Source organism: Megascapheus bottae, chromosome 5, assembly GCF_031878675.1.
Source record: "Megascapheus bottae isolate mThoBot1 chromosome 5, mThoBot2.hap1, whole genome shotgun sequence".
Taxonomy (NCBI): Eukaryota; Metazoa; Chordata; class Mammalia; order Rodentia; family Geomyidae; genus Megascapheus; species Megascapheus bottae.
The window spans coordinates 34,995,286-35,019,329 of NC_143513.1; the positions used below are offsets into that span (position 1 = coordinate 34,995,286).

General features: G+C 36.4%; 1 protein-coding gene across 1 annotated transcript in view; it reads left to right on the forward strand.

Annotated features, from left to right (window-relative positions):
- The window catches only part of Cacna2d1 (calcium voltage-gated channel auxiliary subunit alpha2delta 1), a 366,878-nt gene that overhangs the window by 65,176 nt on the left and 277,658 nt on the right, over positions 1–24,044 (forward strand). Inside the window, exon 2 of the mRNA XM_090332896.1 lies at positions 16,307–16,388. Coding sequence (XP_090189022.1) covers positions 16,307–16,388 — 82 coding nt within the window. The remainder of the gene's footprint in view (positions 1–16,306; positions 16,389–24,044) is intronic.

A 24,044-nucleotide genomic window follows, 5' to 3' on the forward strand; every position in this document is an offset into this window, starting at 1 on the left:
AAGGAGTAGTTGGCTATCTAGTTTTTGTTCATGTGAAGCTAATGACCAAGCTCACTAATGCACTAGTTGCAGTAGTAATAGTAATAAAAAAAAAGTCCTCAACAGGATTTTAGAGCACAACGAAACAACCTTGTACTACCTGACTCCCCTCAGCTCTTGTCTGTCATCCTGTGTATTAAAGACAAACTAACTGATGGGATTATGCAAACCCAGCAAGATGGGAAGTCAGTCCTTCTTTGAGCCTCCCTTATTGCTCACTTAGAATGCCTTAGGAGAATGTGAGCACTGACACCGTGAGTGAGTGCTAGGGTACACCAAGTAAGCAATTAAAATTACCTTTCATGCAAGTGTACAAATGTAAATGTATTGGCAATGTAGCACTGTACAAATATGATGTATATTGATCTGTAGGGAGTCAACCTAATGCCTGCTAGAAACAAAATTACCATCTGTTTATTGATCCTTCATTGATTAGCACAACAGAATTCAAATTCAAGGTTGTTTTAATCCTTTGTCTCTACCACAGGATGAAAGGATGTACTTGTGTGTGTGTATGTGTGTATGTGTGTGTGTGTGTGTGTGTGTGTGTGTGTGTGTGATGGCTCATTGGTAGACCACTTACATGCCTGAGACCCTGATTTCTGTTCGCAGCTTGCCAGTAAACAACAACTACAATAAATCTTGAAAGTAAGCATATGCCATCATATTTACACTACTATTTGAATCCCGTAGAAGTTCCAGCAGATACTTAAATTAATTAAATAGTGGTTCATTAAATTATATATTATTTACAGCTTTCATGATAAAGCTTATTTCTTTAAAATGTTTAAATGTAAGATTTCAACCACCTCCTATCCGGCCCTTTTCAGACAAAATATTTTTATATAGCCAAGGCTTGTTTTGAGCTAGGACTGGAAGTGTGTGCTAACACACCAGGCCGTTTTTCACCTTGTATAGAAAACTCCACATTTTTCTGTTTTTATTGCTGTTCTTCTTCCTGTATTCTCTTGATTTTTTTTTTCTTTCAGGTCCTCTGAATTTCTTTCAGTTCTTTCAATTTTATTTTCTTTCTTTTAGGCAAATTTATTAGCAAATGGCTGTGTTACACATTCAGGGAGTGCCGGTTAATCAGGAACATGTTATTTCCCCGGAGGTTCCCATCTCTGTGTGGTCACTCTATGTTTCCAATGAAGAGGACAGATATTGTGATGGGCACAGTGGAGGCTCAGGTATCCATAGTGTCATCTGACCTGCAATTCCTTTCTGTCATGTTAGAGGAGTGAAAATAAAGCACAAGACCACTTCTGCTGTCAGCTACAAAGCCTTTCTTCAAAATCCTGACAAGTGAATTTGTACTGTTCACCAACTTTTCTAAAATTATTTTTGTGTTTTATGAAAAAAAATCTAGTAGGGATAATGTAACTGAGAGTCTTGACAAGGTCTTTGAGTGATAAAAGCATAAGGAAATGTATGTATTGCTTATGTGTGTGTGTGTGTGTGTGTGTGTGTGTGTGTGTGTGTGTGTGTGTACCAGGAGTTGAACTTAGGGCCTTATGTTTGACTTGCTTGGTCATGCCTGGCGCTCTATTTTACTGACACCTCCCATTCAGTATTTTGAGACTTTCTTTGGAAATGGAGTCTCCTAGACTTTTCTGCCCAAGCTTAATTGAACCCCTGTCCTCAGATCTCAGCTGCTTGAGCTGGAGTTATCAATGAGTCACCAGAACCAAGCTTCACTTTAAAAGAAAATAAATGATTTGCAAGAGGAGTTCCACCACGTGTCGAATGTAGTACATTTTGATCAGATTTATCCCCTCTGTTGTCATTTCTCTCCCCTTCCCATCCCTCTTTTTAAGTGATTTTAGTGGGTTTCATTATGCTGTGTTTGAGTACAAATCTTATGACCAGCGTTTCTGGTTCCTGGCTTTAGCACTTTATGCATTCTATTGTTCCCTTTTAGATCCATAGTCTTAACAGCCAGGCCAGAGGTGCCACATTCAGTCCAGCTCTATCGTCCAATCCTAGGCCTTATAATTTACACAGTGTGTCACACTACCTGACCATCATTTGAATAGAAAATATTTCTCTGGAACTTACAGGTGATGTTTATTAATCTTTAATAAGAATTTTGCCATTAATTGCCGATGTTGTTTTCCTTTTATGGGCAGAATAAAGTTTTCTCTTTACATGTATATATTTTTATTGTTACATCTAAGGATAAGACAATAAATAAAAATAGAGTACTGGGGCTGGGAGTTTGGCCTAGTGGTATAGTGTTTGCCTAGTATGCACAAAGACCAGGTTTGATTCCCCGGTACCACATACATAGAAAAGAGCTGGAAATGGTACTGTGGCTCAAGTGGTAGAGTTCTAGCCTTGAAAAAGTCCAAGGACAGTGCTCAGGTCCTGATTTCAAATCCCACAACTGGCAAAAAAAATTAGAGTACTCAAATGTATACATTATAAAATATATACTTTATGAGACATTTTAGTTGCCATTAGGGTTTGGATATGTGAGGACATTTTAGTATTTTTTTCAGACATTTTTATAACTCTATGAGAATTCCAGAGGGCAACACTCACTATAAAAGTCAGGGGGAAAAACAGTTTACATAAAAATAGTGTCTAATAATTTTTAAAATAAATATATCAAAATTTTTGTTGTGTCTGGCAGAGTTTTTATACAGCTTTGGTCCCAAAGAAAAGGCTGTGATATTTACATGAATATCTATCACAAGGAGTACTCTCTAGAAGAAAATTGGACATGATAATTTTCATATGTGCTACTGTAAAGAATTCTTTCTTAAATAGGAACTGCCTTAGAAGATAAATATATTTTCTCATGCAATTTCTACTTCTGAAGATAATGTTTTATTACTTGCATTATTTGGAAAAAGTTATTTTAGTAGAAGATTTAGCCTTCAATCGAACTAGTGTCATTTAAGTGCCTATGAAGCTACCGTGTCCCTGACAATTCTGCAAGCTGCAAAGCAAGAAATGTGATAGGTGGTGAGTCTTTTCTCTCTTGGTACTACATATGCTCAAGTCCATTTGTATCTCACAGCTACTGATAAGGAGTTCATTTAGCCTCTCTTCTGCAACAAGAGCATTCTGAAAGAGAATCGAAGGCTTGTCAGGCTTGTGGGCGGCTGCCGAATCACGTATGACTCACAGATCTAGTTTCAGAAATCAGGAGACTTCAATATTACAATACAGAGTGATCCATTTTAAAATTGCTGTTGAAATCCACATTGCAGTGTGCTTTAACTCTAGCCTTACAAACAGTGATAGACTGACTAATCACATACAAATATATACACACACACTCATACACCAACACACACATACAATTAGAAGACTGTAACAGTTCATTCCGCATGTTGATGTTTAATTCATGGCTGCTCCATGATTCATATTTCATAAAGATGGATTTTATGGGTGTGCCATCATAGAGCAGGGACTTGTCTGCACCAAGGCCCATTAAATGATTTCAACCTGCTTCAGTGATGATTCAGTGCTATATAACTCTAGGTCTTTGTCCTTAATTACTGAATAATTACTCAAATGTAAAAGATAGAAGCAGACACATAGATGAGAGCTTTGAAATAACCAGTCACTATATTTTAAATGGTTAATTTAATATTTTATATTTGTTAATAATATTTTGGTTTCTATCTTCTTATTCTAACTACAGAAATCAATTTCTATTTACATATTTTCTGTAATAGTGAATTATCAGATATTTGAGGTCTAACTGGAAAAATTATATTTAGCTTACATTTGCTAAAACGCCAGTATCTTTATCTACATGTTACACTTTATAAAATATATATAGAAAATAATAGAGAAGCTTTAGCTGGATTTAGCTATATAACATGCTTATATATACATATATGGAAAGTATATATATATATATATATTTTTTTTTTTTTTGCCAGTCCTGGGCTTCAGCTCAGGGCCTGAGCACTGTCCTTGGACTTTCTCAAGGCTAGCGCTCTACCACTTGAGCCTCAGCACCACTTCCGGCTTTTTTCTATGTATGTGGTACCGAGGAATCGAACCCGGGTCTTCATGCATGCTAGGCAAGCACTTTAACCACTAGGCCAAACTCCCGGCCCATGGAAAGCATATTTATTAAATATATTTTTATTTATTACTTATGTTTTTAACCTTCTTTTCAATATATAAGTCATAAAAGTACATTAAGAACAGCAATCACTCATTATATGGTTTTTGTTTCTATATTCTGGAGGTCCTTTCATTTAGTGTCATCCTATATGGCCTTAGGTTTCTAGGATTTGCTCTATTGTTAATCTCTGCTAGGAGAGGCCAAGGTTTCTACTGATTATGACAAATGAGGGAAACCATTGAGCCTATGTTCCTTTGAGTCTGGCTTACTACACTTAATATGATTTTTTTTCTGTCTTTCCATTTCCTTACAAATGGGGCAATGTCATACTATGTTATCTCTCATCTCCTTTGCTGTCCCTTGGTTATCTCATATTGTTACAGTATTTTACCTTGTTATATGATATATTGTATATATGCTTATTTGGTTATTTGAAATAAGATAGGGAAGGTGGGAAAACAAGATGAGAGGCGGGGGTCGGGGGGAGGGAATTGGGGACCAAGACATGAGAAAGGGTATCAATGTTTGTGAAGTAATGCACCTTCTATCTAGTGAATATAATGTAACCCTTCTATTAATTACAATAAAAATATATGAAAAAAAGCTGAAGCAAAACTGCATACATTACAGATTGTGGAATGTCAGAGCAAAAAGAATTCAAAAAATAGATTAATAAGTGAGATAAAGGGAACTGAGAAATAATTAAAAACAAAAAAACTATGAATAATACCACGGTCACTTACACAATGGCAGGTGGTGATTAGTCTTTTTCTTATAATTAATGTTTTTTCATACTTCATATAAGCCATGTGAGGTTGGTACCATTATGAGCATCAAGATTACTGATTTGTCTAAGGAAAGCAAAGCTTTCATAGGAAATCAGTCTATCTGTGTGAAATTAACCAGGATGTTTAATTCTACTGCTGAGAAATTTAACAAATATGGCGTTCTTTTAAAAAAAAGGGCATAAAAGTTTATATGTACATGATGTGATTTAAACATTAGAAAATATTCTATACTTTGCTAAGTTAACACTTTCAACAAAGAATGCTTGAAATCATGACCAAGACATTGCAAGTGATTTATTTTCTTGCATTGGCAGATACATATAATCTTTCATCAATGATTTATACTGGTTTAAAAGTACTATTCAATAGCACTGAAAGTATGTTTTTCTGCCATTAGATCAACCTGAATTCATTTGAAAGTGAATGTTGTTTTACTTATATAGATTATATGTATATATGGGATTTAACCATTATATTAGGAGGTACATTTAGGTATACTTAGTACAATGAATACTGCATCAAAACAGAGCCATAGCTATAATTTCACATTGTTACTGCCTTGGTTGTGACAAGAACACCTGAAATCTACTTATGTAAGAAAATCCCTAGTAAAATATAATTCCCTTAGCTTCAGTCCTCTAGCTTAGCTCTCTAAACTTGTTCATCCTAATCACCTGCCATTTTGAAACCTGATTTTTATTCATCTTCACATTTCCTCCTCCCTACTGTGGTAATCAATGTTTTGTTATTTCTGTGTTTAATCTTCAAAAAAAAAATAAATTCATTTAAAAACACCATTCTTGTTTTTTATATTGTTGTGTTGCTTGGAGAACGTGATGGAGAAGTATAGTTAGATTTTCAATGAGTAAGTGAGGTGAGAAACTGGCTCTATTTCTATCCATGAGACTCTACTTAGAAAGTTCATCACCTGGAGACTACCAGAGGGAACTCAAGGGCAGGTTGTGTATAGCTCCAGAAAAAGGGTCAAAGACAGCTCTGTTCTCAGGGGGCTAAAGGTTGAAAGCAATTATATTGCAGTATATTTTCTGAGCTGGAAAAATATTTACCATCTCAGGTTTGAAGTAGCCTTCATGTTTATTTCCATAGAACCATGTACTTAATGAAAAAGAAAATAAAATTAAAATATTGGAGGGAAATTTACCTGGCAGATTTTCTTTCTGATGGTTTTTCAGATGGAGAGCTTTTGTCTTTCTGATTTGCAAGTTAATATATTTAGTTTGAGAAGTATTGATTGTTAAGTAAGCTCTGTCTTGGAACAGCTGGTAGACAAATTACAAAATGGGCTGTATTTAAAAGAAGAGACTGAGTGTCAATCTGGATCCTGATTTTTTTTTCTTCTTTCTTTCTTTCTTTCTTTCTTTCTTTCTTTCTTTCTTTCTTTCTTTCTTTCTTTCTTTCTTTCTTTTTTTTTTTTGCCATTCCTGGGCTTGAACTCAGGGCATGAACACTGTCCTTGGACTTTCTCAAGGCTAGAGCTCTACCACTTGGGCCTCAGCACCACTTCCGGCTTTTTTCTATGTATGTGGTACCATGGAATTGAACCCGGGTCTTCATTTACGATGGACCTCATGCCTACCTGCAAAATGTTGTATTGTGTCAATGAAAGCATCACATTTTCTGCTTGTAAATAACTAGTGCTTACTTTATTTGATAGTCCTGAGGAAATGTTGAATTTTACTTTGATGAAAAATTGTCAGATTTATGGAATCTTGCTCCAAGCTCCACAGAGGCAAATTCTTTACATACCTGGTTTTGCTCAATGTTAAAATTTTTGTTTTCTATCTACTATAGACTTTTACCATTCAACTATAAGACTTTGGTGCATGTCATTTTTGTCTCTTTACATCTGTGAAACAGACTTTGAGCCCAGGGCTATGAAGTTGAATAAAGTAGAAAACAGGAAGTGTTTCAAAGTTATGAGAGGAGTACTGAATGTTAATTATGCTGCAGTATATAGTATTTATTAAGGAATTATATTTTACTGCTATTCAAGACAAAGCTGCTTTGTCATCTAGTGTGATTTTAGGCATTTAAGCTATGCTTCAGTTTTCTCATGTGGTAAGTGGGCTTACAGTTTAAAAAATATTTTTTTTCTCAAGAATTGAAGGTTTTTTTTTTTATATAACTTGCTCAGAACAGCTCTTGTCACACACATGGTCAAAATTATTACCTGTTGTTTCTTATGCCTCTTTTGTATATTTAAATTATGCTAATAGTTTCAGCACGAAATCTTTAATTGTGGTTCATTCATTTAAGGAAACTGAGTGCTGTTGGAGAAATGGCACTAGCATAAGACATTATATCAATGTTACTTTTTTGTAGGGCAGGATATGTATAGCTTAGAAAATTAGAGAAAAGGAAAGATTAGTGAGATGTTGACCACTTTATTGAATAGAGAAAGGACCGGTAGTTTTGACTGAAGGGTGATTTGGGGACGTTAAAGAGGTTTATGACATATAGCCACAAGCCATCTGAAAGCATGATCACACAATGTGATAAAACTGGCATGTTGGTGAAATGGCAACACTAGGTTGACTGGAGATCCTCATCCATGTAGTAGGGTCGTGCATTGGCCTCCAATGGTAAGACACCATTGGAGGATTTTATAGCATGGGAAATACGATTGCTCAAATAGTAATTGAGAAAAAGGAGGGGAGGATTAAAAAAAATTACATTGCTTAAATAATGGTTGTATGTTTGAATTAGGCTAAAGTAAATTTTATGAATATTCTGCAAGCGTGAGGGGGAATAAAAAAGCACAGATGATGAACAATGGAAGGCAAGGTTTTCAATAAGATGAATGGAGATTTTGTAATGAGTAATTAGAAATTCAGCTCATTTGGTTCATAGAAACACCAGCAGCAGATTGCGTGGCCATGTGGGACACTCCAGTTGGCACAGAGCTGCACAGGGACCCTGCCGGAGGTTGTAACTAACAGTGATGTGAAAGGATAAAAGCAAAGGTCTTGAGTCCCAGGGCAGCAAAGAACACAAGGGAGAGCCCTTCCCCAAATGTCCCTCCCAGCCAATCTGTGAAGCCATTTTCATATCAGCCCTGAACTCTGCTTCTTCTCTGTTTGAAGCTAGAAGCAAAATGCTGCAGTGCAGGCAGACAATATTAACTAAGCAAAAAATATTAACAAAGCATTTAACAGAACGTGTGTTTGTGGGGGTGGCTAAATAAAACAAAAATCACTTCAAAATGGTAGGGAAAAGAATATCACAGGAGGACTCTTTTGTCTATCCCTTGAGAACTATGAGTAATTATGAACACACACACACACACACACACACACACACACACACACACACACACACGAAGAAGCCAGCAAAAATGAAAAAAGAGAAACATGAGCTGAGTAAGAAACAGCTTTTAGTGTGCAACATTTTCTTTTTGCTCTTAAGTTCTTTAACTTTCCAAATTGATTAGCATGATCTTATCTCTTTCATTTTTCACATTACTCTAGACCAAAAAAGAGGAGTCCTAAAGCCCTTTACAAGTTGAAATACTCCTCTAAATACAGAGCAACGGCGTTGCTGAAAATGATCTAAATTGAGAATTAGTTTAGGAACTAAGACTCCTTTACAACATTCAGGTCACAAACAGTCCAGTGATTTAATGCAGACACCAAGCAATTGTTTTACAGAAAATAGTGTTCCACTATATATTTATCCATGTTATAAGAACCCCCCCACATACAGTGTGTGTGTGTGTGTGTGAGTGTGTGCATGCTTGTGTGTTTGTGCCCTGGGGCTTGAACTCAACTCCTGGGTACTATGTCTGAGGGCTTTTGCTCAAGGCTAGTGCTCTAATACCCAGCCACAGCTCCACTTTCAGCTTTTTGTTTTTGGTGCTTAATTGGAATCAGCTCAGACTGACTTGGATCTATAATCCTGAGATCTCAGCGTCCTAAATTGCTTGGAATACAGGCGTAAGCCACTAGTACAGAGCTATGAAATGAATATTTAACAAATTTACATGTTCATGTTATCGAAATCTCTGGCTTACTTATGTTATTTTTACTCAACTACTGGGACACTGTGGGTGGTTTATTATATAACAACACTAGGAGCAGTTTCACATTGGTAGGATATTTATAGCAAATGGAACACTTGACTGTTGAAATATATGATCTTATGCCTTCAAGTTCATGAATAAGCTATTTATATAGAGCACAATTGCAAGGGTCAGTTTGCTAGATCTTTTGATATTTAAATTTTTCCCCTAGCTCTACTGAGCTCCTTGGGTTAAAAATACAATTAATGTCTAAAAATAGTGATAGAGCAGAGAACTGCTTTAGGACAGGCCACAAGTGTTACAGATTTCTCATTTTCTGTAACCTACTATAATTCCTTACTGTAAGAATCCTTTTCTTTTTTGCTATTGTGTGTTTCCCATTGTTCCTTCATTCTTGCTAGTGGACCAAGGATCCATAGAAAAATGTTCCCTTTAGTGTTCTTTCCACACATGTCAGCATCCCTTCTCCCCTCCCCCAGAACTTAGCCCACAGGTATAGGAAGGAAGATCATCCTACTCTTGGATAGGAACTAATATAGTAATGCTTACCTAACACTCTTTTTTTTTTTTTTTTGCCAGTCCTGGGCTTGAGCTCAGGGCCTGAGCACTGTCCTTGGACTTTCTCAAGGCTAGAGCTCTACCACTTGAGCCTCAGCACCATTTCTGGCTTTTTTCTATGTATGTGGTACTGAGGAATCAAACCCGGGTCTTCATGCATGCTAGGCAAGCACTTTAACCACTAGGCCAAACTCCCGGTCCCTTACCTAACACTCTTATCCCATTGTCTCAAGCAGGCAATTTCTCTCTTTAGCTTTGCTTTAAAAATAATTAAATGGGGGCCGGGGGTTTGGCCTAGTGGTAGAATGCTTGCCTAGCATGCACGAAGACCCAGGTTCGATTTCTCGGTACCACATACAGAGAAAAAAGCTGGAAGTGGTGCTGAGGGTCAAGTGGTAGAGCTCTAGCCTTGAGAAAGTCCAAGGACAGTGCTCAGGCCCTGAGATCAAGCCCAGGACTGGCAAAAAAAACAAAAACAAAAACAAAAAAAAAACAAAAAAACCCCCACAAAACAATTAAATGGGTGACTGCAAAACCATAACATTCATACTTAACTGTTTTACACATTAGAATAATCAGGGGGCATTATTTGTGCCTTCCAGAATTTCATCATCCTCAACTGCATACAAAATGAAATGGATTGCCATTTTCAGTTTTTTTTTTTAATTTTGTAGTAGAGTTGCCTGATTTATGCATTAACTCTTTGGAAATTCACATTATAGACAAATCAGCTTTAGAGGGAACATTGCTAATTGGACGGCAAGTAGTATTTTCTTTTTAAACTTCAGGAGAACACGAACATCTTTATGTGCTTGCTTTTAGCATCTTGGGCTGTATCCATGCAATAAAGTGAAATAGAGGAAATACAAAATTATTTCAGTTATTGGATAAAGTTTGTCTCATTTATTAGAGGTTTCTGAGTGAATATTTTGGATTACACAGAACCTATGTACAACATCAAGTAAACATACTACTTGAATCTGTTAATGAGTTATCACATAGACTTGGAGAGTAATAGAGTTTAATTTTTTGCTCTGTCATTCCATAGTCACTTAAATTATTATTTTTTGCCAGTTCTGGGGCTTGAATTCAAGGTCTTGGCACTGTCTTTAGACACGTTTTGCTCAAGGCTAGTGCTCTGCCACAGTGCCACTTCCAGCTTTTTCTGTGTATGTAGTACTGAGGAATCAAACCCAGGGCTTCATGCATCCTAGACAAGCACTCTACCTCTAGGCCATGCTCCTAGCCCATAATTTGGATTTTTAAAGCATGGTTATTAGAGATTTAAGTTCATGGAATGCATGCCTTGCTGTATTTCTTACATATTACAAAGCTCATATTTGAGACCACTGTTGAAATATATAGATGAACAGGGAAAAAGCATATACATTTCTTGCAAGTGATACATTTCTTAGGAAAATGGGGACCATGTGACATAGTTGGAGTAGCTAGGTATTTGTATGGACAGTACTGGGGCAGTATGACTGCAGAACAGTCTGATATGCCCTAATGCTAACAACCTAGGAAACTGAGCAGGGATGTTTGTTCAGCTTCCTCCTGGATTTTCTGTGTGACATTTCTTTCCTATGGAAGAAATATGACCGGATACTTGTCATATGAAAGTCTTCAGAGAAGAGAGGGGAAAGGTCATTTTTCTGTCTGCTGTTTGATGAAGCACGAATATACTCTATTTTAAAGTAACATTTTCTATTCTCTAACCCTGTCAATAAATTATATATTCTTCCTTGAATTTGATTTGATTGATTTTTTTTTTTAATTTGCTTGAGATCAGATTTCACTGGGTCGCTCAGGTTGGCCTGGAATTGAAAGTTCTTCCTGTGGCCCCTGATTTGTGCAATTATTGGTAAATGCTTAGACCGTAGCCACACAAATGTCTTGAAATTTAAAAATCTACCATGTTTGTAGTCTCTTGAGGTACTAGAACTACAGAAAGGGCAGTGTACCCTGTATTTTCGTATACGCGATAATTTGTGTCGATTCTTCGGAAGGGAGGCTTTCACATACCCAAATTAAAATAGAACCTTGGAATACCAGAAATAGGTGATTAGACTGCAGTGAAGCTGAATAAGCCCTTCTTGAATCTTTGACAATTACTTCCCTACGTGTCATTCTGCTTTTGCATGGAAATGTTACCCTATCTCTTTTACTAAAAAAAAAATAAATATATTTGGGTACTGGTGACTCATGTTTGTAATCCTGGCTACTCAGGAGGCTGAGATGTGAGGACCACAGTTCTAAGCCAGCCCTGGCAGTAAAGTCCATGAGATTTGACTCTCCAGTTAATCACTCCAAAAAACTTGGAAGCAGAGCTGTGACTCAAGGGATAAACACTGTCTCGGAGCTCATAAAGCTCAGGGACAGCATCCAGGCCCTGAGTTCAAGCTTGGGACTGGCAAATAAATAAATAAATAAATATCCTCAGCTTCCCATTATCCATTTGTTTTCTATTTGCCCCACTTTCTGTCTTTTGCCTCAGTTCAGATGGATCCATATTTCTGATGGCCTTAGTTCTACTTAAGGCCATCCCCTTAAATCATCCTTTTCTGGAGCTTTTGTTGAACCACTGTATTTAGAAGATTTCCTTCTAAAAAAAAGAAGATTCCCTTCTCTTTCTACTGCTCAGATTCTGACATTACTTAAATGATTTTCTTTTTTTCATATATTTTTTTATTGTAATGAATAGAAGGGTTACATTATATTCATCATATAGAAGGTGTATTACTTCACAAATATTGATATCCTTTCTCATGTCCTGTTTCCCATTTCTCTCCCCACTCTCCCTTGCAAGTTGATTATACCCCTTCCCTCTCCTAACAACCAATTAAGCATATATAAAATATATCAGATAACAAGGTGAAGTATTGTAACAATATGAGATAACGAAGGGACAGTAAAAGAGATGAGACATAACTTAGTACATCAAGGACAACAATTACTCATTATATGGCTTTTGTTTTTATATATAGTGGAGGTCCTTACATTTAGTATCATATTATATGGCCTTATGTATCAAGGTTTTGCTCTATTGCAAATCTCTGGTAGGTGAGGCCAAGGTTTCTACTGATTATGACAAATGAGGGAAACTATTGAGCCTAAGTTCCTTTGAGTCTGGCTTACTTCACTTAATATGATTTTTTCTAAGTCTTTCCATTTCCTTACAAATGGGGCAATGTCGTTCTTTCTGACAGTAGCATAGAATTCCATTGTGTACAAATATCACATCTTGTTGATCCACTCATTAACTGAGGGACATCTAGGTTGGTTCCATATCTTTGCTATGGTAAATAGTGCTGCAATGAACATTGTTGTGCTAGTGAATTTAGTATATCCTTGTTTCTGGATGATTGGGTAAATGCCAAGTAGTGGAATTGCTGGGTCATAGGGGAGCTCTATGTTTAGTCTTTTGAGGAACTGCCATACTGCTTTCCATAGTGGTTGAACGAGTTTGCCTTCCAACCAACAGTGTAGTAGTGATCCCTCCTGGCCACATCCCCTCCAGCATCTGTTGTTATTAGTTTTCCTGATCCTGGCCATTCTAACTGGAGTGAGGTGGAATCTTAGAGTTGTTTTGATTTGCATTTCTTTTATGACCAGAGATGTTGAGCATTTCTTCATGTGTCTATAGGCCATTCTTGTTTCTTCTTCAGAGAAGATTCTCTTTAAGTCTTTGGCCCATTTTTTAACGGGATGTTTGTTACTTTGGAGTGATTCAATTTTTTGAGTTGTTGATATATTTTAGATATGAGGCCTTTGTCCGTTGTTTGGTTGGTGAAGATCTTCTCCCACTCTGTAGGCTTCTTGATTAGTTTACTAGCTATGTCCTTTGCCATACAAAAGCTCTGCAGTTTAATGCAGTCCCACTTATCCAGCCTTTCTCTGAATTGTTGTGATTCTTGGTCCTTATTAAGAAAGTTTCGACATGTGCCAAGGAGGCCTAGTGTATCTCCTATTCCTTCCTGTAAACTTTTCAGTTTGTCAGCTTTTACCTCCAGGTCTTTGATCCATTTGGAGTTAATTCTAGTGCAAAGTGACAAAGAAGGATCCAGCTTTAGTTTTCTGCAGGTGCTTAACCAGTTCTGCCAGCACAACTTGTTGAAGAGGCTGTCTTTCTTCCATTCTATTTTTTTGGCTCCCTTGTCAAAGACTAGGTGGCCATAGGTCTGTGGTTTAATATCTGGGTCCTCAGTTCTTCAGGCCTGTTCATGTGCCAGTACCAAGCTGTTTTGCTAATTATAGCTCTGTAATAGAGTCTCAAGTTTGGTATTGAAATTTCTCCTGTGCTGTTCTTTTTGCTAAGAAGTGTTTTTGCTATTTTCTAGAGCTTAAATTACTGTTTGCCACTTGTCCTTTTCTTCTCTTCCATGAACTGTCATTTGGAGATGTGCATTGGTTTGCTACGTACTTTGGTTATCAATCTTTGAATGTTACTCAGTTGTAGCTTGTGATGGCTTATGAGCATGTGTCAGTTCAATTGTCTATTGTATTCATGGACTTGAATCTCTCAATGTTTCGAATTGAATCAACAAAAATTAATTCATTTGGGGGGCCGGGAGTTTGGCCTGGTGGTGGAGTGCTTGCCTAGCATGCATGAAGACCCAGGTTCCATTCCTCAGTACCACATACATAGAAAAAAAAAGCCAGAAGTGGTGCTGAGGTGCAAGTGGTAGAGCTCTAGCCTTGAGAAAGCCCAAGCTCAGGCCCTGAGTCCAAGCCCCAACTGGCAAAAAAAAAAATAATAATAATTCATTTGGGTTGCACTGCCGTTTTGTGTATATGCTCTTGCCTCATTCTCATGAGGGCCTGTCTTTAACCCCTAGCAAGGAATTAAAAACAAATGCTAAACCTAAACCACAAGTCCTCAATGTCCCTCTTTCCCGTTCCATCTGTGTCCTTTCTATATACCCTGTATTCCAGCCTTGCTAAACTTCGAAACTCCAAGACTCCTCTGTTAATTCTCTCTGCCATTCTCTTGCTATTTCGCCAGTATGTGAAATTGTGTCCACAATCTGCACTTATGTTGAGCTGGTTGCTTATATTTGCCTTCCTTCCTTATTCCTTTTTCTCCTTTAGCCACTGCTGAGTATTTTTGAGTGTCACCTTTCTCACTTTTCTACTACCCCTATCTACTCACTTTTGTTTCAGCCTTGGACTCATAACTTGCATGATGCCAGGGAAACTAATTTTATCACACTCATATCCACTTATGTGGTCTTTTAATTCTTTGACTTCTCATTGTCAAAGAGAACACAAACTGTATACATCAGAATGATAGTATTCTTGGTTTGATTTGTTTCCGCTGAATTTTCTTCCAGTGTTATTATGTAATTTACTGTACCAAACTTAGACCGTAGCCACAAAAATGTCTTGAAATTACAAAATCAATCATGTTTTTATTCCGTTAAAATATTAGAATTACAGAAAGAGCAGTGTGTCTTATATTTTCATATATGCAGCATTCTGTGCATAATCTTTTGGAAGGGAGTCTTTCACATATCCAAATTAGAATAGACTCTTGGAACATTAGAAATAGTTAGTTGGACTGCAATTAAGCTGAATAAATTCTTAAGTAACCCTTGTCTTTTGCTACCTCTTACTCTGTCTCTCTTAGTAATATTCCTAGAATTTACTACCTGAGTCATTTGTTCTCTTAACCCTTCACAGCCTGTCTATTTTTTTGATTGGGTTATTTATATATTTTTATTTTATCTTATTTTTGTATTTTATTTTATTTATATTTGTATTTTATTTACTATTACATGTGTTATATGTATTATTTATTCATTATTATATTATATAATATCACATATTGCATTTATTATTATATATTTTACTTACTGATCATACCTGTTTATATATAGTTTATATATTTTATATTTTACTAAGAACGACTGATAAAGATTTTTATATGTATGCAAATATAATTTTTCACTTTTGTTACCTTTATTTCCTTGCCACTATAGCTTTTTAGTTTAACTTTGAAAGGCATATTACATATTTAGTATTTTAGGTAAACCAGGTAACACATCATACGAAAAACAAAAACCCAAAATATTTTTAAAGCTGATGTCATGAGATATTTGGACATAGTATTTTATTTACTTATAAATTATATTTTCTGCAATGTAATGTGTAGTGGTTAAAGCTAATAAGATTCTGTCAAGAAAATAATCACCAAGAAAAGAAGTATATTATAAGGTCTATAACTAAGGGAACATTAAGTGGATATAAAACAGAAATGTTTCAAGATATTTGTAATGGCATGTGAAAGTATCATGGCACAAGAAAATAAGTTGTTTCTTGTAATTAAATGATGTTTACAATTGCACACTTTAAAACATTATATGAAATATATCAATATAGTGAGAGTAGTTACCTTGGAATGGTGTGATCGTTGCATTTTCAAATAGTTCAACCTTATTATTATTATAGTTGGCATACATGTAAGAAAAATATAGTTTATTGCATGCTGTTTAGTAACTTTTTATGTAATTATATTGTACAAAGTGAAGTTTATCCTCACGTTTTCTAAGATATCCATGGAACTTTTCTTTCTTTGATTCAGGAGTATTTTGGCATGGTAGAAGGTCCTGCATGAAGGTTTGGTGCCTTTCCATTTGTAGGAGGAATGAAAGGGTATACATCATGGGAATTAAGAAGAAGAAGGAATATGTAAAGGCAACTTAAGGAACTATGGGAAACATGGATATGCATGCCAGGATTCAATTGCTGTTTGCCAGCCTCTGAGAGCATTTTTCTATGTGATCTCTGCAGGATCAAATCATGGGTGGACAAGATGCAGGAGGACCTTGTTACACTCGCAAAGACGGCCAGTGGAGTCAATCAGCTTGTTGATGTGAGTACAACCCTTCACAGGGTCCTCTTTAACCTAGTCCGTACCACAGCAGAGTTCTTTCAGCCAGGAAGCTGAGTAAGGACACTATTAAGGACAGACTTTCCAAGTGGAGCTGGCAGTGTAAGTCCTGTAAGCAAGAATGCCACATAGATCTCATTTAGGTCCCCCTTTTCTTTTCAAGTTTAGGTGTGATGAACATATGCCCACAGCATTTCCATTCTGCACTATATATTTGAGAATTTCTCATGTGTTGCTGTCTTCAAGTCCAGTGATGAATCGTTCTGAATATCTCCAGTGGGAACATGTATTTATGTTTATTATTGTGCCAGGCTTGGGTATTGAACTAAAGAACTGGGCACTGTCCTTGAGCTTTGTTTGCGTGTGGCTAGTACTCTGTCCTTTGAGTCATATTTCTACTTCTGGCTAAGGAAGATTTTATTTATGGAAATAAATTGAGAGGTGTTAATGTCCAGAAATGAGACTTTTGATGTAGGAAAAAGAGATACTAGGAAATCTGGTCTTATGATTTCTAAACTGGCTGTCATGGTCACTCTAGTAATTTTTGGAAATGACAGGGATTATATAGTGCAAATATTGGTGTAACATCTTAAACTAATTGTTTTCCATTTTTAATTGTATTTTATTGTTGGGGTAATGTATAGAGGGGCTACAATAATATTTATCAGGTAATGGGTACATCACTTCTCGAACTTTGATACCACTTCTCATGTTTATTTTCCTATTATAAGAACATTTCTGTATCTATTCTGTAAGAGTTGTTAAATATTAAATTTTATTTGTTTATGGCCTCTTTAGTAAAAATAATGTTACATGGGGCCGGAAATTTGGCCTAGTGGTAGAGTGCTTGCCTAACATGCATGAAGACCTGGGTTCAATTCCTTGGTACCACATACATAGAAAAAAGCCGAAGTGGTGCTGAGGCTCAAGTGGTAGAGCTCTAGCCTTGAGAAAGCCAAGGACGGTGCTCAGGCCCTGAGCTCAAGGCCTGGACTGGCAAAAAAAAAAAAAAAAAGAAAAAAAAAATGATGTTACAATTGGAAAGTATTCTCATTCTGTATTCTTACTACGCAACAAGACCTATATCCCCCCAAATTGTGGTTTTATTCAATGATATAGTGTAAAAGGAGTTTCAGGCATGAGCTATGAATAATCACTTTGGATAAGAAGTACTTTGGATTTTGGATGTTTTTGAATTTTGGAATATTTGTATGTTCATAAAATCTTAGAATTGAGACTGAATTCTAAATCCAGAATTTATTAAGATTTTACATATACCCTATTTGCACAGCTTGAACAGAACCTTAGACAATATGAGAAGCATTTTTAGTTTGTGGGCCCTCATTTGAAGTTTAGAATTTTCTACTTGTAACCATCATGTTGGTTACTCAGAATGTTTCAGATTTTAAAGCATTTGGGATTTCACATTACAGATGGTCAACCTACACATGCATATTCCTCTCTGGGAAAACCTGAAATATATAGTTAATTTACATATTAATACAAGTGTGCAAAACATATCTTGTTAGTCAAAACTTAAAAATTAATCTGAATTGCACACGGTCACTTGTGCTTATTTTTCTAACCACTTGGGCTGACATCTAAGGATCTAGGTTTGAAACCAACCTGAATCGATACTCTTACCTCCAGTTAACGAGCAAAAAGCCAAAAGTAGAGAGATGGCTCAAGTGGTAGAGCATCAGTGTGAACCAAAAAAGCTAAGCAAGAGCTAAGGGCCCCTGAATTCAAGCCATAGTACTGGCATACGTGCACTTGAGTGTGTGCGTGCATGCACATACACACACTATCCCTGAATTTCATTAGAAGGCAATTATATCTATTAAGCTAAGAGTACACATTAACAAATCTCAATCTCATTTAGCAATATTTTTTCTGAAAATACACAATTATCTAAAATGATTTCAAGTTCAGAACTATTTAGTGATGATCTGAATGCTTCAGGTCTCATGGGTTGCAATTCAAAGACATGCACTAAAAATATGACTGTGAGGTTATCTTCTTCTTGTGTACATATGTGTGTAATAAACAAAAAGGAATTTTGTATTACACTCAGTGTTCATCCTCCTTGTGTCTCATTATTTCCACACAAATCCTTCAACATCTCAAGACCTGAACTCTGAATCACTTTTATTCCCAAGGTGTTTAGATAAACGGATATTCAATCAGGATCAGCAAAGCAAGGCATACATTTAGAAATGAAAGACATTTCTTGTGAATACCAATAGTCTGATTTAATTCTGGTCAGCACTTACAAAGGACATAATGTGTCCCAGGCAATCTGTAGTCTATCAAGGGTAGACAAAGTGACACATCTGTTGTCATTCAACTGATGCTGAAATGATCAAAAATCTCCATTGATCAAGCTCCTTGTTCAAATTAAGAGGCTCCATTGTGGGATGGGTAGAAGTGTAAAAGGGGAGGATGAGAGGAAGGTGAACATTATTAGAATACTTTAAGTGTATTCATGAAAAGAGAAAACTGTAGCCTGGTGAGGCTGTTTTATGAAATGAGAATGAGATATAGGGAGAGATATAGGGAGAGAAATTTATCCAGGGGACACTGTATGCATGTATAAATATATCACATTTAACTCCTACCCCTTGTAAAATCAATATATGCTAACTAAAAAAATGAAAACAAAACAAAAACTCCTATGCCAGGGTGGAGATGCCAGGGAGATAGCAAAGAGCTATCCCCCCAAGGTTTTCAGGTCTGCAAAGACTTTCTCAGGAAAATTGTGTCAGAATGTGAAAGTCTCTGAGACAATAGGGAAGCCTCTGTAAAATGTGAGGAAATTTGTGGAGATGTCAGAAAAAATTATTTGTGAATTCCTACTTAAATATCAATTACATTGACTGAGGGTGAACCACAATGAGAAAGTAGTGACAGGTGACAGATTCTAGTTTTAAATTATATGGTTCTTTTTATTGATAAATTAAGATGAAACCCAGTAGCTTCTGAAAGCCTTTTCTTTACTCCTTCAGAGATTCTATAGTCTCAAAAACCATTTGTTTAACTGACTTCCTCATTTTTTGGTTTTAAGATGGGAAACTTCTCTTGTTGGAATTGCTTTTTGCATAAATTAAACAAAAAAGATATCTCATCTAGTTTTCATTATACTGTGTGAAGTATAGATTCTGAGAATATTGTAAATATTAGTGAACAAATTAAATTACTCTGTCTGAATTAGAATAAGAAAACAGAATGAAAAAGATGAAGTGCAATTCACTAAAGTTATATTACTTCTTTGCTTATAGGCTGCATACCTCAATACTATGACAGAAAAAATATACTTCATTTCTTTCCTACAGAGAAGATCCATGATATGAGAGGGTGCTTAAGCAAACACTGGCTGTGGGATATCAGAGTTGAGAGTTAACTTTGAGCAGTTACTTTTGTAGCATTGTGGTGGGGGTTTTGTGTTGTTGCTTGTTGTTGGATTTTGTGCAGTACTGCAGCTCAAACTCTGGGCCTTGTGTTGGCTACTCTCTACCTCTGAACTATATAGACTGGCATATTGAATCTGTAGTGTGGATCAGAAGTTGAAAAAAATGGAGCTGAGTAGGTTCCTGCATTGTAAGTCAACATTCTAGAAATGATAATTCTTCTCAGAATATATTTACTAGTTCAAAAATACAATGACCTCACTAAATGAGGCCCCAAGAAGTACTGGAAACAGCCATAACACTAACATAATATGGCAATTTTATGGAAATGTCTTCAAGGTACCATAAAACATCTCAGAACTGTTGATAAATTCAGATCTTTACAGATGAGACATTTGGCCCATGTTACTTGCCAATCTTTCATTAAAGATCAAGAATGAAGAGGGTCAGGTATAATACCATTGTCCCTGAGTTATTCCAGTACATATGGCCATCAATTGCTACATAAAGCAAATCAAATAACTCAGACAGAAAAATATATGAAAGAAATTATACTTGTAATGTTTTACAGTGAACTTAATGCATGAGAACCTGTTAAAATTCAACAGAAAGACTTTTTCTCCACATGAATGCAGGGTCTCTCCTAAACCCCCTAAGGGAGTATATCTCTTCATTATTTCCTCAGATCAACATTGTCCAGTGAACATTATCTTCCCTGCACATTAAAGAATTATTTATGAGCCAGGCACGGTAGCTCATGCCTAGAATCCTAGCTACTCAGGAGGCTGAGATCTGAGGATCAAGGTTCAAAACCTATCCTGAGGACCTGAGACTCTTATCTCCAATTAACCTCTAGAAAATGAGAAATGGGGCTTGGCTCAAAGGAAGGTGGTAGTCTTGAGCTGAAGAGCTCAGGGACAATGCCCAGGCCCTGGGGTAGGGAGGTAGTCTTGAGCTGAATTCAGAGCTCTGGGACAGTGCCCAGGCCGCGTTCAAGCCCCATGCCCACAAAAAATAAAATAAACTAAAATAAAAAGAATTGCTTTTGAGTTAAAAATTTGTTCAACACCGTGCAGCTATTAAGTTGGATGCAATTTTGAAGTAAAAAAAAATCCTTTGTGCTTTAAAGTAGTTGTTAATATTTTACAGTTTTATATTCCAATTTATGTTTCCAGCAAGGTCCCAGTTAGGCACAATGTTAGAATAACTGACTATATAATTGCTCTCTAATAAAAGATGTAATAAGAAGCCCCAGCAATATGACGACTGATTACCTATTTAAGAATATTTCTTCTTGCAGCACTTTGAAAAATCCCAATATTATGAAAAAAAATACATTTGGAACAATACGAATTATACAGTTTTTTGCATATGTTATCTGTTCTGTATAAACATACATATACCTGGGCCAGGAGTTTGGCCTAGTGGTAGAGTGCTTGCCCAGCATGCACGAAGACCCGGGTTCGATTCCTCGGTACCCCACATACATAGCAAAAAGCTGGAAGTGGTGCTGAGGCTTAAGTGGTAGAGTGCTAGCCTTGAGAAAGTCCAAGGACAGTGCTCAAACCCTGAGCTCAAGCCCAGGACTGGCAAAAAAACAAAAAAAAAACAAAAAAAACCAAAAAAAACCCCATACATATACCCATTCTTCCAGGCACAGATAGCCACCATGATAATGACATGTCATATTCATAAACAGAATTTAAAAATTGATGTATATGGAACATTCTTGAAAAAAATTTGTTTATTTCCGTATCACTATTTGAACTCAAGTCCTCAAGCTCAGCTTTTGTCATCATTGCTGATGCTTTTGAGTTTTGTCTTCAGTCCAGCTTTTTGGAGATGGAGTCTCATAGACTTTTTCTACATAAGTTGGCTTTGAACTGTGACTCTCTGTGTCTCAGCTTCTTGTGCAACTAGGGTTATAGTTGTGAGCTCCTGACATCCCACCAAAGACAAATGTTTTCAAATGCAATGACCATGCTTTAAATTTAATTTGTTGAGAAAATATTATATCAGAAAGCTATCCTGTTAGTTTGACTTGTATCTAATTTGCCAAGTATTCTCAATTTATGGGATCCATATAATGAGATTTTCTTACATATAAAAGTTTCTTAAAACAAATTGAGTAATAATTAATGTTTGTCTTTTCTACGTTATACATTTCTGAATATGCAGTGCATTGTGTTCAAAGGAAACAGAGCTCTGCAAACATTTCAGAAATCCTCATCTGCTCCACAGACATCCCTGCAAAGCACTGGAAGAAAATGACCTTAATCTCAGCATCTGTGGCCTCTGGGGCACTATGTTCTTGACATCTTCCCTGTTCCTGTGGAACTTTGTCATAGCTTCCAATGTATTGGAAAAGGAGGGGTCTGATAGTTACTTACATTCCCTAATTTTAACTCTTTTTCTCCACATTAGGCTTTTTTAACATTGGAAAGCATATATATATATATATATATATGTAAATTGTATCTTGAGAGATAAAAATTCTCATTTCAATTAGGTCTATTTTCTTGGCCAAGAATAGCTGGGGGTCAGGGATCTTGAATATCTGAGGGAGTTTTATGCCTGCTGCACCTCTCTTGCTCTCCCTGGTCCTAGCTTGAGGCTCCAGACTGTGCAGGCAATCCTGTATGCTCCATTGCAGGAGATATGGAGACATCCTTCCTCTTCACACTGATTCCAAGCTTCTACACTGGCTTCCTTGATTGTTTCTGTTCATTCTTCAAGTATTCTTTCTTTGAGAGCTTTTCCTCATGCATTGCTATAGCGTGAGTATTCCTTGTAGTGTGGAACTGCATATATTTTTTTTAACCTTCCCTCCCTCTATCTATCTATCTATCTATCTATCTATCTGTCTGTCTGTCTGTCTGTCTGTCTGTCTGTCTGTCTGTCTGTCTATCTATCTATCTATCTATCTATCTATCTATCTATCTATCTATCTATCTTCATCATCTCTTTATTGTACAGATGATAAACAGGGAGATTATAGTTACATAAATAAAGTACATTACTTGTTGTTTTTTTTTTTTCACAGTGCTCAGGGCTGAGCACTGTCCTTGGACTTTCTCAAGGCTAGAGCTCTACCACTTGAGCCTCAGGACCACTTCTGGCTTTTTTCTATGTATGTGGTACTGAGGAATTGAACCCGGGTCTTCATGCATGCTAGGCAAGTACTCTACCACTAGGCCAAACTCCCACCCCCTAAATTACTTTTTAAATACTGTTATCCCCCCACCCCCATTTTTCATCTACTTGTCATTGCTTATTCCCCTCCCCCCAAGTTGTACAGTTCATTTCCAACACAGTGTCTATAGTAGCATTGTGGCATTAGTTCATCCTTTGTCCTGCTGTTTCTGTGATTCCCTTTCCCTTCAATGTATCAAATAAACATTTACTAGACAAAAAACAGACAAAGGATACAGAAAACTAAAACATGAAAAAATAGAAACAACTGCTTTCAGGACATAATAAGAGCCCCTTGTTTCCAAATTTTGGAGTTAATGTTATTTGTTGCATCACCATATATGGTTCTATGCACTGAGCACTTGAGCTATTTTGATTCTCTGTTAAGAATATCTTAGATGTATTCTAGTTATTACAAATGAAGGAAACCATACAACCTACTTTTACTTTATTTGATATAATATTTTCCTTGCCTTTCTGTTTCCTTATAGATGGGTCAGTGGCATTCTTTTTGATGGAAATGTAGAATTCCATTGTGCATATATAATACACTTTTTGATCCACTGGCCTACTGAGGAAATCTGGATTGGTTTCATATCTTGGTTATGGTAAATTTATACTGCAGTGAACAAGGTTGTGCTGGTAGCTTCATTTCTTTCTTTATTCTTTTCTTTCTCTCTCCCTCCCTCTCTCCCTCCCTCCTTCCCACTCTCCCTTCCTAACCACTCTCCCTTTCTTTTCTCTCTCTCTCTCTCTTTCTTTTCTTTCTTTCTTTGTTTCTTTTTTCTAAGACACTAAAGTGGCTTGATCTGCAGTGTCATTCAGCTTTGTCCACTCTTACAATTGAGCCACAACTCTACTTCCAGAATTTTTTGATGATTAATTGGAAATAAGAGTTTCAGACTTTTTTTTTTTCTACGCAGGTTGGCATGGATCTCAGCCCCTTGAGCAGCTATGATTAATTATGGTTATGTTAAAGTATTTAGCCAAATTGCTCCTTATTGTTCTTTAACCCTGAACTATGTCTTCTGGCTAAAGA